A 12,879-nucleotide genomic window follows, 5' to 3' on the forward strand; every position below is an offset into this window, starting at 1 on the left:
CAATTAGGCAGTGACCTCATCAGCAAGAAAGGGCTCCATCCACATAGCCCAGGTGAGGCAAGCGAGGTAGGTGGCTGCCAGGTTCAGTCCAGAGTCCCAACCACCAGAGAAAGCCAGAGCTGCCAGGTGAATGCGAGCCCGAGTCATTTGTCAAGCCAGGAATTCAGGGCCAGGATACTGTCTGGAGACAGTCACCAGGGTCAGACACAGCCCAGTGACTGCCAGGCAGGTCCCTGGCAACATGGCAGGTCCAGAGTGTTATAGTTTGAGAAAACCCATAGCAATCTATTGTTGTTTAGACAATTATTCTATCACCTGATGACCTCTCCCCACCCGGAAAGGGGAATCCGGGAACACAAAGAAACACAAGGGTTGAAATAGAAATAGATATAATAGACTAAGACTAAATAATTAACAATAATACTAAAGAACCAGTGTTAATCCCAATACTGACATAAGATGTACAAGAATTATACTTGGCCAATTATATCAGTAGAAGCTGTGCACTCCCAGCAGGGACAGCAAATGGCGGACACTGCCAGCGCAATGGCTTCAGGAGGAAGGGAAGGCCTCAGGGCTCCGACACCGGGGCAAGGAGGTGTCTGGACCCGCCACCATCAAGGGAGAGAGAGCTACGCAGCAAACTTTTCTAATTTATGTTGAATGTGACATTCATGGTATGAAATAATCCTGTTGGCCAGCCTGGGTCAATGCCCAGGCCTTGCTCCTCCTTGTCCCTGCACCTGGCAAGGTTCGAAAACACTAACCTTGAATCCCACAGAGCCTGGCTGGCTATGAAGTAAATATTTTCACACATTCAGACACTAGAGTCTTCTAAAAGTGTAATTTTCCCCAGCATTAGAAGAAAAGTTAGTCCTGTGTTTCTCAACCCAGGACGCAGGGTTAAGCTAAAACGTCAGTCCAAGGTCAAGATCTGGATCAACAGGATACATGGCCAGGCACAGGCACGGCTGTGACCCAGCTGTAGCTTGGGTGGGACTTAATGGGAGACCCTCATCCTAAAACAGCTCCTGGGGAAGGGCTGGAGGGGTGGTTTCAACCCTTGCTGCAGCCTCCACCTTCTTTCAGAACAGACTTCTTCAAGATCACCAGCTGTGCTCTCTCCAAGCTGGCCCTGAGCCCTGGCAGCCAAATGCCCAGGAGGCTGGAGGAGACACTCGGGCTCTCCAACACAGATGTTAAGCACAGGGACTAGAGGGGTTTCCAGCAGACATATGCATCCAAAAAAAAGGACACAAAACTCACAAACATAAGCACAAGTGAGATGGAGAACTGGGCTAGAATTTAAGTGTCATATTGGACTTTTTTTCCTCGCCTAAAGACAAACTATGGTGTAAATATGTAAAATTACAGACACATTGTGATAGGAGACACTAAATAAGTCTGTTTGGCTTTGGTTTTTTATTGCAAACAAGGAAGAACATCTTGAAAAAGCAAAAGCAAGATACTGAAACAATGAAAATCCATCACCTTCTCATTAAAATCTGGCGGGTATTTTATTTGATGTACATATTATTTGTTCAATATGTTCAGTTTACGAAACTGCAGAAGGAGGTGGTTCCTCTTTTTAATAAGCAGACTAGGAGATAAGGTGAGCATCTGTGGCCAGACTAAGGGAAGGAAGACCGGGAATTATGTGGAAGATATGAGAGTGCCTGGCTTCTCCCTGTGCACTTTCCATGCCTGCTTGTATTGACTTCCAAATTGACTACCTAAGGCAGTGGTGGGATGAGTAACAGACATGGGTTAGTGACTGTGATGGAAAACCTCTCCCTGGCCACTCAGGCTGCTGGAGATATGGTGCCAAAGCAGACAGAGCAGGCAGGGTTAATGGATATATGGTGAAGCTGCTCTTTCTGACAAATCCACTTCTCCTTATCTCAAGTTCCAGCAGATGGGTGCAAGTGGTGAGCTCTTGGATCCTCCTTCCTTTCTTCAGATGTTGTGAAATATCTACCTATAAAACTACTGTCATTGTTCATGGCAAGGTCTTCCTGAATGTTCCTTCACCCCTGCTGTCATAGCACTTGCACATGAAGAATACTACTTCTGGGCCATATACAAAATGGAACACAAAGCTAAATGTAACATCCTCAATAAAATTCTAAGTGGATCTTACTAGAAACTGTAGGACTCTTATCATGCAATAAATAGCCTTTCTCCAGTAATAATACAGCAATTCAGCTGTGAATCACCCATTTCTTTCTGCTTTGAGGATGATCAACTAGATAAAAATCACAGAATTACAGAAGCCCAGAGTAGCTGAGATTGGAAGGCACCTCTGAAATTCGTCCAGTCCAACCACTGCTCAAAGCAGGGTCAGCTACAGCAGGTTGCTCAGGGCAGATGGGCAGGTGGGTAGCCACGAGTACCTCCATGGATGGAAACTCCACAACTGCCCTAGGCAGCTTGTTCCAATGTTTGATCAACTTTGCTGTAAAAGGTTTTTTTCTTATGTTTAAGTGGAATTTTCTGTATTTAAATTTATGCCCACTGCCTCTTGTCCTTTCACTGCATATCACTGAGAAGAGTCTGGCTCCATTTTCCTTATTCCCTCCCATCAGGTACTTATATAAATTGACAAGATTCCCCCGAATCTTCTCTACCTGATCTAACCCTTTCAGACAGCACGATGTTGGGTTTTGATCAGTTTTGACTGAAGTTTATCTTTCTGATTATCAGTTTCATCAGAAAAAAGAAACTGTGTCTCTTTACTCACAAAGCAACCTCCAAATATTTTATGCAGTGGAAAAACAAGGAAGAAATCATGCTTTGCTATGATATCATGGCATGAAAACACAAAACTGGAGAGTGTTAACACAGAGATTTCCTCACTCTTTTGGATATACAAAGCCAGCAGACCTGTAGGATACGAAGCCGATGCTGTTACCAGTTACTATAAACAGCAATGTGTTTGTCTTCCTTTAGTCAAATTTATCAGTTCACCACAGGAATTCTTAAGAGCCCAGATTTGCTTTCCTGGATCCAAGATGAATTTGCAAGTTGAATAGAAAGTACCATCCTTTTTTATGTATAAATAACTCTCTCAGCGGAAGTGCACTTAAGACTTGAGAGACGAATGATTCCCTAAGCAGCAATGCATATGAAAGAGGCAAGTAAAACAAACAATAACACTATCACCTTGACTTTTATCCAAGTGTTTTGTTGTAAGTCTTTATTTTAAAAACTCATAGATGGATACAGTGGACCAAATGTTGCCATGGTTTATATCCTATATAATCCCTTCTTAAGTTCACTGTACTGAAGTAGAATTCGGCTTTACTTTTGCTGTAAACTACCTTGGTCATTCTGGAATGAAGGTAGGCCACTGAGCCAATCAAAGTTATATTTGATTTTTTTGGCTGTAAAACATGGTCTTTGTAAAAGTACCTGTACTAAAATATTCTGTGTATTCTCAAAACCTCAGAAAGGCTTGAGCCTGGCAGCAGATGCAGTTTCACAATAAATTTGAAAACACGAAAGCTTCCACATCTTGGTATGATTTAATACAAAGAACATTCATATACATTACTTGACTATGAAACTGAAGTCATCAAAGACAGAATAGCTACAAAATTGACTAAACAGCCCTTAATAAAAAGGTTTGCCTATAAAATGAACAAGCCAAAAAACTACAAACAGAGTTGAGAAATAAACAGCATAAGTACAAGGTACCGGTAGCTGATCCATCACCTGTCCACAAAAGTGCCTCATTTTCCTGATACCTCACATAGGTCTCCAGTTAAGAGGCATCTAGACAAATGTCTCAGTATTATTTCTGGGCTGGACAGGCCAGTAGCAGGAGTGGGAACAACATGATTGAACACCTGGGACCCAGCAATTTTGGTCTGGGAAGTCACGCAACCTGTGGTGCCCAACGGTAGCAGTGTGTTAGTGCAACTGCCCCGCATTTCTTTCCCTCACACAGTAAGTCAGGCCCTTGCATAACACCCTTTGCCTGGGACCCAGCAATTTTGGATTGGGAAGTCACACAACCTGTGGTGCCCAACGGTAGCAGTGTGTTAGTGCAACTGCCCCACATTTCTTTCCCTCACACAGTAAGTCAGGCCCCTTGCATAACACCCTTTCCCCAACAACTACCATCTGAAAATAACCAATGACCCACTGAAGTTTAGAGGGTCACTGAGGTGCTGAAGAGAGAAGGAACATCTTGACGTAGCCAGAAATCAGCATTGTAAAATGTTCTGTAAAGACTAAAAATGTCATCCCTGAAAAGGACATGTCAGGGATTCATCCTTCTGGCAGACTTGCTGTTGTTCCCCATCTGCTTTCAGATTATGGGGTGCATCACGGATGGCATCCATCTAAAGACACTGGTGTCCCAAAGGGATGAACTTCCAGAATCCACACTGGTCACCGTTGATTCTGTCCACTGCTGTCCTTTTCAATAGCACTCTACCCCACACTAACATACAGCGAGGCAATTCCTTATGGACACTTACAAAGCCAGACTCGGAGGCGAGCACTTGTTCCATCTGTTTCATACAACCTACAGTGAAGATTAATTAAAGGGGATGTAGTAAAGAACATGCTGTGTTCGACAGACAGTAAATCACCTAGCCTTTTCAAGTGCCCTGCAAAGAAGCCCACAATTGAGGGTAAATATAGTTCTCTAGTGGACAGTTTCCCCTATATTAGCGATTTATATTAGTTAGTGAGCCCTCTGCTGTGCACTTGAACATCTGCAATTCCAACCACTTTTTTCCCCTAACCTTTGTCTTGTGAGTGGCTCCTCAGGGCTGTGCGTAGTTGTAGCTACCTCAGTAGATGAAGAAAGGACTTTTTTCCCTTTGATACTTACACCATAGACTTTTGGGCTGCAGATATTTTAGTCCTGAAATTCTTTGAAGGTCAAGTTAAAATAGAAGACAATCTCTTTTTATGCCTGCTACCCAATGCTCTCTTTGTCAAGAGAAAAAAGACTGGTGAGACTAAGAAGTGTCCACTACATATCTATCTTGCCAACTGCTCAGAGTATAAACTCTCCAGCATCTAATCTCTTCCCAGTTGTCTTTTATCTGGATGATAATGACTATTCCAGTGCCAGGATCCTTCCTCCATGCAGTGGGAAACGAATTGGCAAAAACAGGGTCCTTTATCCCAGTGCCCTGGTGTGGGCCCTGAGTAAGAGAACTGGAAGTGCCTCTTGGCTACACAACAGGCATAATCAGAGGAGAAATAGTGCAAGGCTCGCTGGAACATCTCTTCAGCAGAGTATTCTCCCTCTCCAAAAGTCTCTGAGAAGTGCCTTCTGCACCCTTCAAGGGAGATGTAAACTAACTGGAGCTTTACTCGGGAATCACAGCCAACCAACAGGCAATACTTTATCAGCAGTGAGTTGGCCTCACCAGCAACTTGGGACATCTCCAGAAGTTTCTGATCAGCTGATTTGACTTTATAGTTGTAGGCCCAATTAACAAAAGCAGAAAAAGTAGACAAAGTTGCAAAGACCAAAATACAGCCATGGAAATTTCCATAGGGGTTATCATAGTCTGAGGTTAATGAAATAAAGAAGAAGATGACTAATAACAATTGCAAGCTTCCTAACAGGCAAGCTGACATCCCCAAGATAATACTGACTGATGAACAAGGTGATACCCTAGATGAAACCTCATTAATCATCCGGATGGCCTTTCTGTAGACCTCAGTATCTTCACAGACTATCTTCAGCTGGTCAGGCAGTGCCTCACTGAATGTGCCTCCTTTCCATCTTGGAATGACCTGATCATCCACTGCTGGTAGAGACAGTAGGGATTTCCCACTGTAAAGGGATGGAGGGCTATAAGGAACCATGGTGGCATTCTTCATCTCATGGTTGGGAGTGCAAATGACCTTGATAACTTTATCCAAAAAGTGGATGTCACTGGCGTCAATGTAAGTCAAATGGGTGAGGTGCAGTGGCACAAAACAGGACACCAACATGATGGGGATCACTGGCTTGCTTTCTAAACAGTCTTGGAAGACAGACAGATTGGCTTCCAGAAGGCACCACCTGCTCTGGACAAAGTCTGGGCTGAGGACTAAGACAATTTTCTGGCTTCGTTGAATGGCCTCAACCATGTTTTCAATGATTGTTTTACCTGGTATAAAGTCCCTCTCGTGATAACAGGCCTTCAGATTAGGAATCATGGCTTCAAGGCTCTGGATAAGGTTCCTCGCCCAGGCTGAATTGATGTTACTGTAACTGACAAAGATGTGGTGAGTCTCATGGGCCGCCAGTGCAGGCAGCTCGGGAAGCATCAGTGATCCTTGAAGATTCGTCATTCCTGCTCTTGCGGATAATCCAGAACTGGTCTCACTGACACAAGTATCTGAAATGGGTTTAATTTCCTCTTCAAAATCCATCATTCTTTGCTGCAAAAGCAAACCACGAAAACACAAATTATGAAATCATGCTCCATTTAAAAAAAAAAAAAAAAGATGGAAATAAAATGCATAATTTTGCAAACTGTTCTACCAAAGGCATACCATTTTGCCTTTCCATGCTTCTCAGGCTACACTATACACTTTTGGTTTTGGATTCACAGACCCATAGATAACGCTGACAGACTCGGAGTTCAGGAGTTGTGGTATCATCATCTGGCTCAGTCCCTGGCTTCAACTGAACTCCATGCTGGAAACTTCAGTCCCATTGGTGAGCACTGATTCATATTTTCAATTTAACCCAGTGGAATTGTTTCTGGTTTCTGGGAGGAAATGCTTTTCATCTAGCTAGAACTTTTTAAATTGCAATACTAATTATAAGTAATTATTTATTCCATTCAAGTATTTGCAATAGAAAAGCTCCTTAGTGCTAAAAGTGCAGAGGAGGGCAACGAAGCTGGTGAAGGGGCTGGAAAATAAATCGTATGAGGAGCGGCTGAGGGAGTTGGGACTATTTAGTATGAGGAAGAGGAGGCTGAGGGGAGACCTCATCACTCCCTACAACTACTTGAAAGGACACTGTAGAGAGGTTGGTGCTGGTCTCTTCTCACAGGTAATTAGTGACAGAACGAGAGGGAACAGCTTCAAGCTCCAACAGGGTAGGTTTAGACTGAACATTACGGAAGAATTTTTCACTGAAAGAGTGATAGAGCACTGGAATAGGCTGCCCAGGGAGGTGGTTGAGTCACCATCCCTGGCTGTTTTAAGGGCCGTTTAGATGCAGTGCTAAGGGACATGGTGTAGGGGATGACTTTGTAGAGTAGGGTAGATGGTTGGACTCGATGATCCCAAGGGTCTCTTCCAACCTACACGATTCTATGATTCTATCCACTCGGGATTTAATACTAGGAATGCACTGAATATTGTTCCCTACTTTTGATATCAACATGGAGAAACAAGAGGCAGAGCTAGTACCATACATGCAGTGGTCCCCTTCAAGACAGCTCTCCACAGACCAGGAGATAGTGTCCTGAACCTCCTCAGATAGTCTGTTCCTCACTTCAGCCTAGCTATGCAAGACAAGAAGGAAGCAAACAGATTGCCTTGGAGGCCTGCACAAGAGCTAGGTGTAATCGCTGTGGAGGTTTTTGTTCTTGGTGTGAAAATCTCTCTGATGCCATCCATCCATCCATCCATCCATCCATCCATCCACACCAGAGAGGTTGTGGGGAGGATAAGACGATTTTTCCAAAAACCAGGGTGCAAGATGCCTGTTCCCCATGGACAATGAGGTGTTGTAAGGCTCAGGTACTGCCGTTTTATATTGCTCCCTACATAGAATCATAGAATCATACAATGGTTAGAGTTGGAAGGGATCTTAAACAGCATCTAGTTCCAACCCCCCTGCCATGGGCAGGGACACCTCCCACCAGACCAGGTTGCTCATCCTCATCCAGTCTGGCCTTAAACACCTCCAGGGATGGGGCAGCCACAACTTCCCTGGGCAACCTGTTCCAGTGTCTCACCACCCTCACAGCAAAGAATTTCTTTCTGGTATCTAATCTAAATCTCCCCTCTTCCAGTTTAACACTGTTACCCCTTGTCCTGTCACTACACTCCCTGACAAAGAGTCCCTCCCCAGCTCTCCTGGAGGTTCCCTGCAGATATTGGGAGGCTGCTCTAAGGTCTCCCTGGAGCCTTCTCTTCTCCAGGCTGAACAACCCCAGCTCTCTCAGCCTGTCCTCATAGCAGAGGTGCTCCATCCCTCTGATCATCTTCGTGGTCCTCCACTGGACCCGTTCCAACATGTCCATGTCCTTCCTGTTCTGAGGACTCCAGAGCTGGACACAGTATTCCAGGTAGGGTCTCATGAGCACACGAGTATCATCCAAAGCCTCATTAGCCTTTGAAAATATTACTTTTTACAGAGATCTGGCATGCAAAATTTGAAGCAACTTTGCCTTATGATAGCAAAAAGAAATAAGACGTGCCAAACCATGTCTTTCTAGTGCCAAATATTCTCATCTCACCCAGCACCTGAACCAGTCACATGTTAGCTTGCTGAAAACTGCATGAGGGGCGCTTATTGTTCTCTGACTTCTTCAGCCTCTTCATTTTACCCTTCGCCAGCCCATTGCCCGTGAGGCCTTCCTCTTCTTCCTGCCCCTTCTCCTCCTCCACCTCAGAAAGGAATTCCCTTCTGCTGAGCTGGCAGGAGAAACTGAAACCAAACAAACTAGAGGTGCAGGCACCAGCAGAGAGGCCAGGAGCCTGTCCAACAGCCGTCCTTCCTTTCCCGACATCTCCCACCATGGCTCTTGGCTGCTGGGAGTGGAGCATTGCCTCAGGAGTGGGGCATCTCTGCATGAAGGAGAGTAGTACAGAAGGGAGGAGGGAAGCATTTACTCACCACCTGGGAAGAGGAGAGAGGCAAACCCCAGCAGCTGCTCTTTTCAGCGTCTCTAACTTCCCTGAAGACAAGGAGGAGCTTTAGCTTGAGAGAGTGACAGAAAGGGAGGGAGCTTGGCAAGAAGACAAATATGGTGGAGCCCTGCTCTCTTAGCTTCTCCTGGTAGCATCTCTACACACTTGGAAATCCCAGAACTCTGTTCTCGAAGTTCCTTTCTTGTAGTACAAAATGCATTTGATCCGTTTGCCTGAACTTATTTTAAAACAATAGGTGCTTCCTGCAAACTGTCTAGTCAAGAAATGAGTCTGAGCTCATACTGCTGTGAAAGGAGACTACATGGGCAGAATGACAAAATCTGGAAATAATAGGGTCCTTGTAGAACAACAAGAACTTAACAATTTCTGAACACAAAAGAGGAAAGATCTTGTTAAAAATGTTTCCAGTGATATGATCACTGACTCATAAACGTGCAGCAAAATGGATCAAAACTTTCAGGAGCTTTTCAGAAATTGTTGGTATTTCCTGGCTTTATATTAATACACTTTGAGGCTACACATATTTCTCTGTTTTTTCCAGAACATAGTAGTCATACATGTAAAATACACACCTATTACCTGTTGATGTATCTTCTTTTAATTTCTCCAATCAAAATGCAAACCCAGGCAAAAAAAAAATAAAAAAATAAGAACACAAAAGGCCCTCTACATATGTTTTTTCATAATTCAAGAAAACATGCAAGTAGTGCTAGGTTTAAAACACTCTAAAAAACAGCTGTCTGCCCTTTGATGGGCCAGCTCAGAAAAAGAATTTCAGAACCTGGCACAAATCCTTTGCTACAACTAGGCAAAAATGAAAACAGTGGATGGCCAGGAGTACTTCTCCAAATACTTGCTCTTCTGACTCACTTCAGATTAACTTCGTGGTGACACCAGCATGAACTGTGGAAGCCCTCCTGTTTCACCCTCTGGTTCCTCAAGACCCTGTGCTGCACAGGAGAAGTTGCCCCAGTTTGAGGCAGCAGTCTAGTTACTTCTTCCCTCTTTTTGCCCAGGGGAAGAACTGCAGAGGTCAGCCAGGCAGCCTGCAGGATCTACAAACAGCTATTTGATAAGCCAAGAAAAGAACTCGCAGCAACTCAGAGCCTTCTGCATTTTCACTTCACTTGGTTCACCCTTCCCCCAAAGTTGCCACCAAGTGACTGCTGGCTTTGCTTGTGCTCTTCACCTATTTGATCTGCGTAGACTGTAACCACAAGGCTAGGTTTTGCTGTTATTTCTCCAAGGTGAGGTCAAATTCTTGGCCAACCCTTAAACACCGCAGTACCTGCATTTCTGAATCTTCACTCTTCGTGCTTCATTTCTTGTGGCTTCTCTGAGACCTTCTAAGAAAGCCTTGATGTGTAGGGTTTAGGGGTTTTTTTGGTTCTACATGGTTCTCTCTCTCTTCCACTTGCAGTGTCTGGCCATATTCTTCCACTTTTAGTTTCTGCCCTCACAGCTCTGCCTGTTTCTCAGAGATAATATTATTTTTCTTGTCTACCAAATGAGATCCTTACTTATTCCCCATCATCCACTGCTTTCTCTGTCCTCCTGTTTCAGAATGCCTCCTCCTTTCACAGAGAAGGAGACACTTTTGAACTTTTGTCAGGCTTGTGGAGGAAAGCCCTCCTTCCCAACACTTTCATATGGTAACAGAAAACATTTCTGGAAATCAAAGCAAGATGATAACAGGTTTATTATACATCACCTACTGTTTCCCATTTTCTTCTGCATTACTTGAAGGGCATTTCTGTTGGTTGTTTTTTTTTTTTTTTTCCTAGGATTTCTAGGATTCTCTAGGATTTTCTGAGTTTAATAAAACATCTGGGTTTTAATTTAAGAATGCTGGCCGTATTCCTTCATCTGATACCATTGGCACTATCTTAATGCTTGCAGAGCTGTGTATGCACAAGTCCAGAGTGGTTTCAGGTATATTGCACGTGTGCAGACACACCAGTTCTTAGCACTGGCCCTTCAGGGCACTCAGAGCAAGCACGGGAGTGTATCAGAAGCACAAGACAAATGTCATAACCTTTTTGCCCAAGCTCACAGAAGAAGCAATGCAGGCAGGAGTATGATGATATACAGATTCAAACCTCTGGGATTCTCTAGGATTTTCTGAGTTTAATAAAACATCTGGGTTTTAATTTAAGAATGCTGGCCGTATTCCTTCATCTGATACCATTGGCACTATCTTAATGCTTGCAGAGCTGTGTATGCACAAGTCCAGAGTGGTTTCAGGTATATTGCACGTGTGCAGACACACCAGTTCTTAGCACTGGCCCTTCAGGGCACTCAGAGCAAGCACGGGAGTGTATCAGAAGCACAAGACAAATGTCATAACCTTTTTGCCCAAGCTCACAGAAGAAGCAATGCAGGCAGGAGTATGATGATATACAGATTCAAACCTCTGGGTCAGTTACAGAGCTACTCTGTATAAGGAGACAAGCCTCCAAAGCCCTTTTCTCCCCATCCTACTTGGGGGAGGGTGGGAGTGAGCTGCATGGTCCTAGTTGCTGGCTGGGGTTAAACCGTGACAACACTCTGCAGCCTTTTCAGGCATCTGTTCCTTCTTATCTTCATGGTAAAACATTTTTTTCCCTTTTTTGAAGTGGGAATTTCCCATGTTCCAACTTCTGTCCATTGCCTGTTGTCCTTTAACTACACCTTTGAGAAGAGTCTAACTCTTGTCTTCTCCACGCTCTCCTCTTGATTTTAGATAGCCTTCTCAAGTCTGAGCAAATCCAGGTCCTACAGCCTTTCCTGTACATCACGTGCTTCAGCCTCTTACTGCTCCACTAGGTTCACTCCAGTATGCCACTTTCTCTCTTGTACTGGGGCATCCCAAACTGGACACGGGTCTCACAACTGTTGAAGAGAGGGGGTCCATCACCTCCTTCAGCTGGGTGACCATAGTCTTGCTAATGCAGCTCAGTATGTGGTTGGCCTTTGCTGAACTGACAGTCTGGTGAGTAGGTTTCAGGAGTCTTAAGTCCCTCAGAAGCCAATGCCCCTACAGCACAGACAACACAGATGCACACCTGTGTGTTTCAGGCTGAGTCCTCTGGAGTCCTTAGTGATCTAACGTGCATTGTCAAAGGAGCTAAGAGCAAAGAGGGCAAAGGGATTTTCAGTCAGGACAGTCAGACCAGCAGACCACAGCCACCAAATAGCTGAGATGATCAGGTATTAAAATAACACTATCATGTTAATTGCTTCAACAAAAGATTGGGAAAGCTTCTGTTATTGTTTTCTCCTCTACCCACAGGCTCTCTAAAATACCCATCTCTGCTTACCCTTGCATGTCTAAGACCGTGATTAGTTGCTTCAATAAATGCAGACTGTAAGAGTGTTAAAAAAAAAAACCTCTGTAAAAATATTTCATAAATCAAAAGCCCTCTGTCCATGCCATGCATTTATTCAATACACACTACAGGATAACTTTCTCTCAAAACCTTTTGCATCAGCTAGCTGTAACTGCACAGTAGAGCACAAGGTGTTCCTGCAGCCTTAACATCCCCTGGTCTCAGCCAGACCCAGCAAACTTGAGTACTGTGCAGGGAATCAACACTGGAAATGGAGAAGTGACCCAGTAGGTCACACCAGTTCCACACACATTGCAGCATATGAATCTTCAAGCACCCAAAGCCATAGAGGAACATACAGGAACTAGGCCCTGAACCACAACCTGCATCTAGGCAACACTTTATCATAAACTACTCGGATCTGCTTAGTGTGGTTGCACATTTTTGGTTGGATGGGGTTTGGTGGTTTCCCCAACAACAAAGCCAAGGCAGACCAAAGTCAACCCTGATCCTTCCACCTCCTACCTCCTCCTTCCCCTCACCCCCCCGCCCAAGGATTAGCTCAGCAGATCCTCCCTTGCGTGCAGGCAGCTGCAACTCTGCTTGTGCTGCCTGCTCCTCCAGGCTCTCTGCTGCACGGCAGCCAGCCAGTCCCACTTCCCAAACACCTCCTGTCCTACACGGTGGGGGCTCTGGGATCATGGAATCACGGAATCACAGA

The 12,879-nt window shown here is 44.6% G+C and overlaps 1 protein-coding gene across 1 annotated transcript; it reads right to left on the reverse strand.

Moving 5' to 3' along the window:
• Positions 1 to 3,982: 3,982 nt before the first annotated feature.
• On the reverse strand, positions 3,983 to 8,850 carry LOC106886850. The gene is made up of 2 exons (XM_014940103.1): positions 8,816 to 8,850; positions 3,983 to 6,396 (listed from the first exon to the last, which is right to left on the reverse strand). Exon 2 carries the CDS (start codon positions 6,388 to 6,390, stop codon positions 5,035 to 5,037), a length of 1,356 nt encoding a protein of 451 aa, XP_014795589.1. The 5' UTR covers positions 6,391 to 6,396; positions 8,816 to 8,850; the 3' UTR covers positions 3,983 to 5,034.
• Positions 8,851 to 12,879: the final 4,029 nt, after the last annotated feature.

The sequence above is a fragment of the Calidris pugnax genome, unplaced genomic scaffold (assembly GCF_001431845.1).
Source record: "Calidris pugnax isolate Ruff unplaced genomic scaffold, ASM143184v1 scaffold36, whole genome shotgun sequence".
In the NCBI taxonomy this organism is placed as follows: domain Eukaryota; kingdom Metazoa; phylum Chordata; class Aves; order Charadriiformes; family Scolopacidae; genus Calidris; species Calidris pugnax.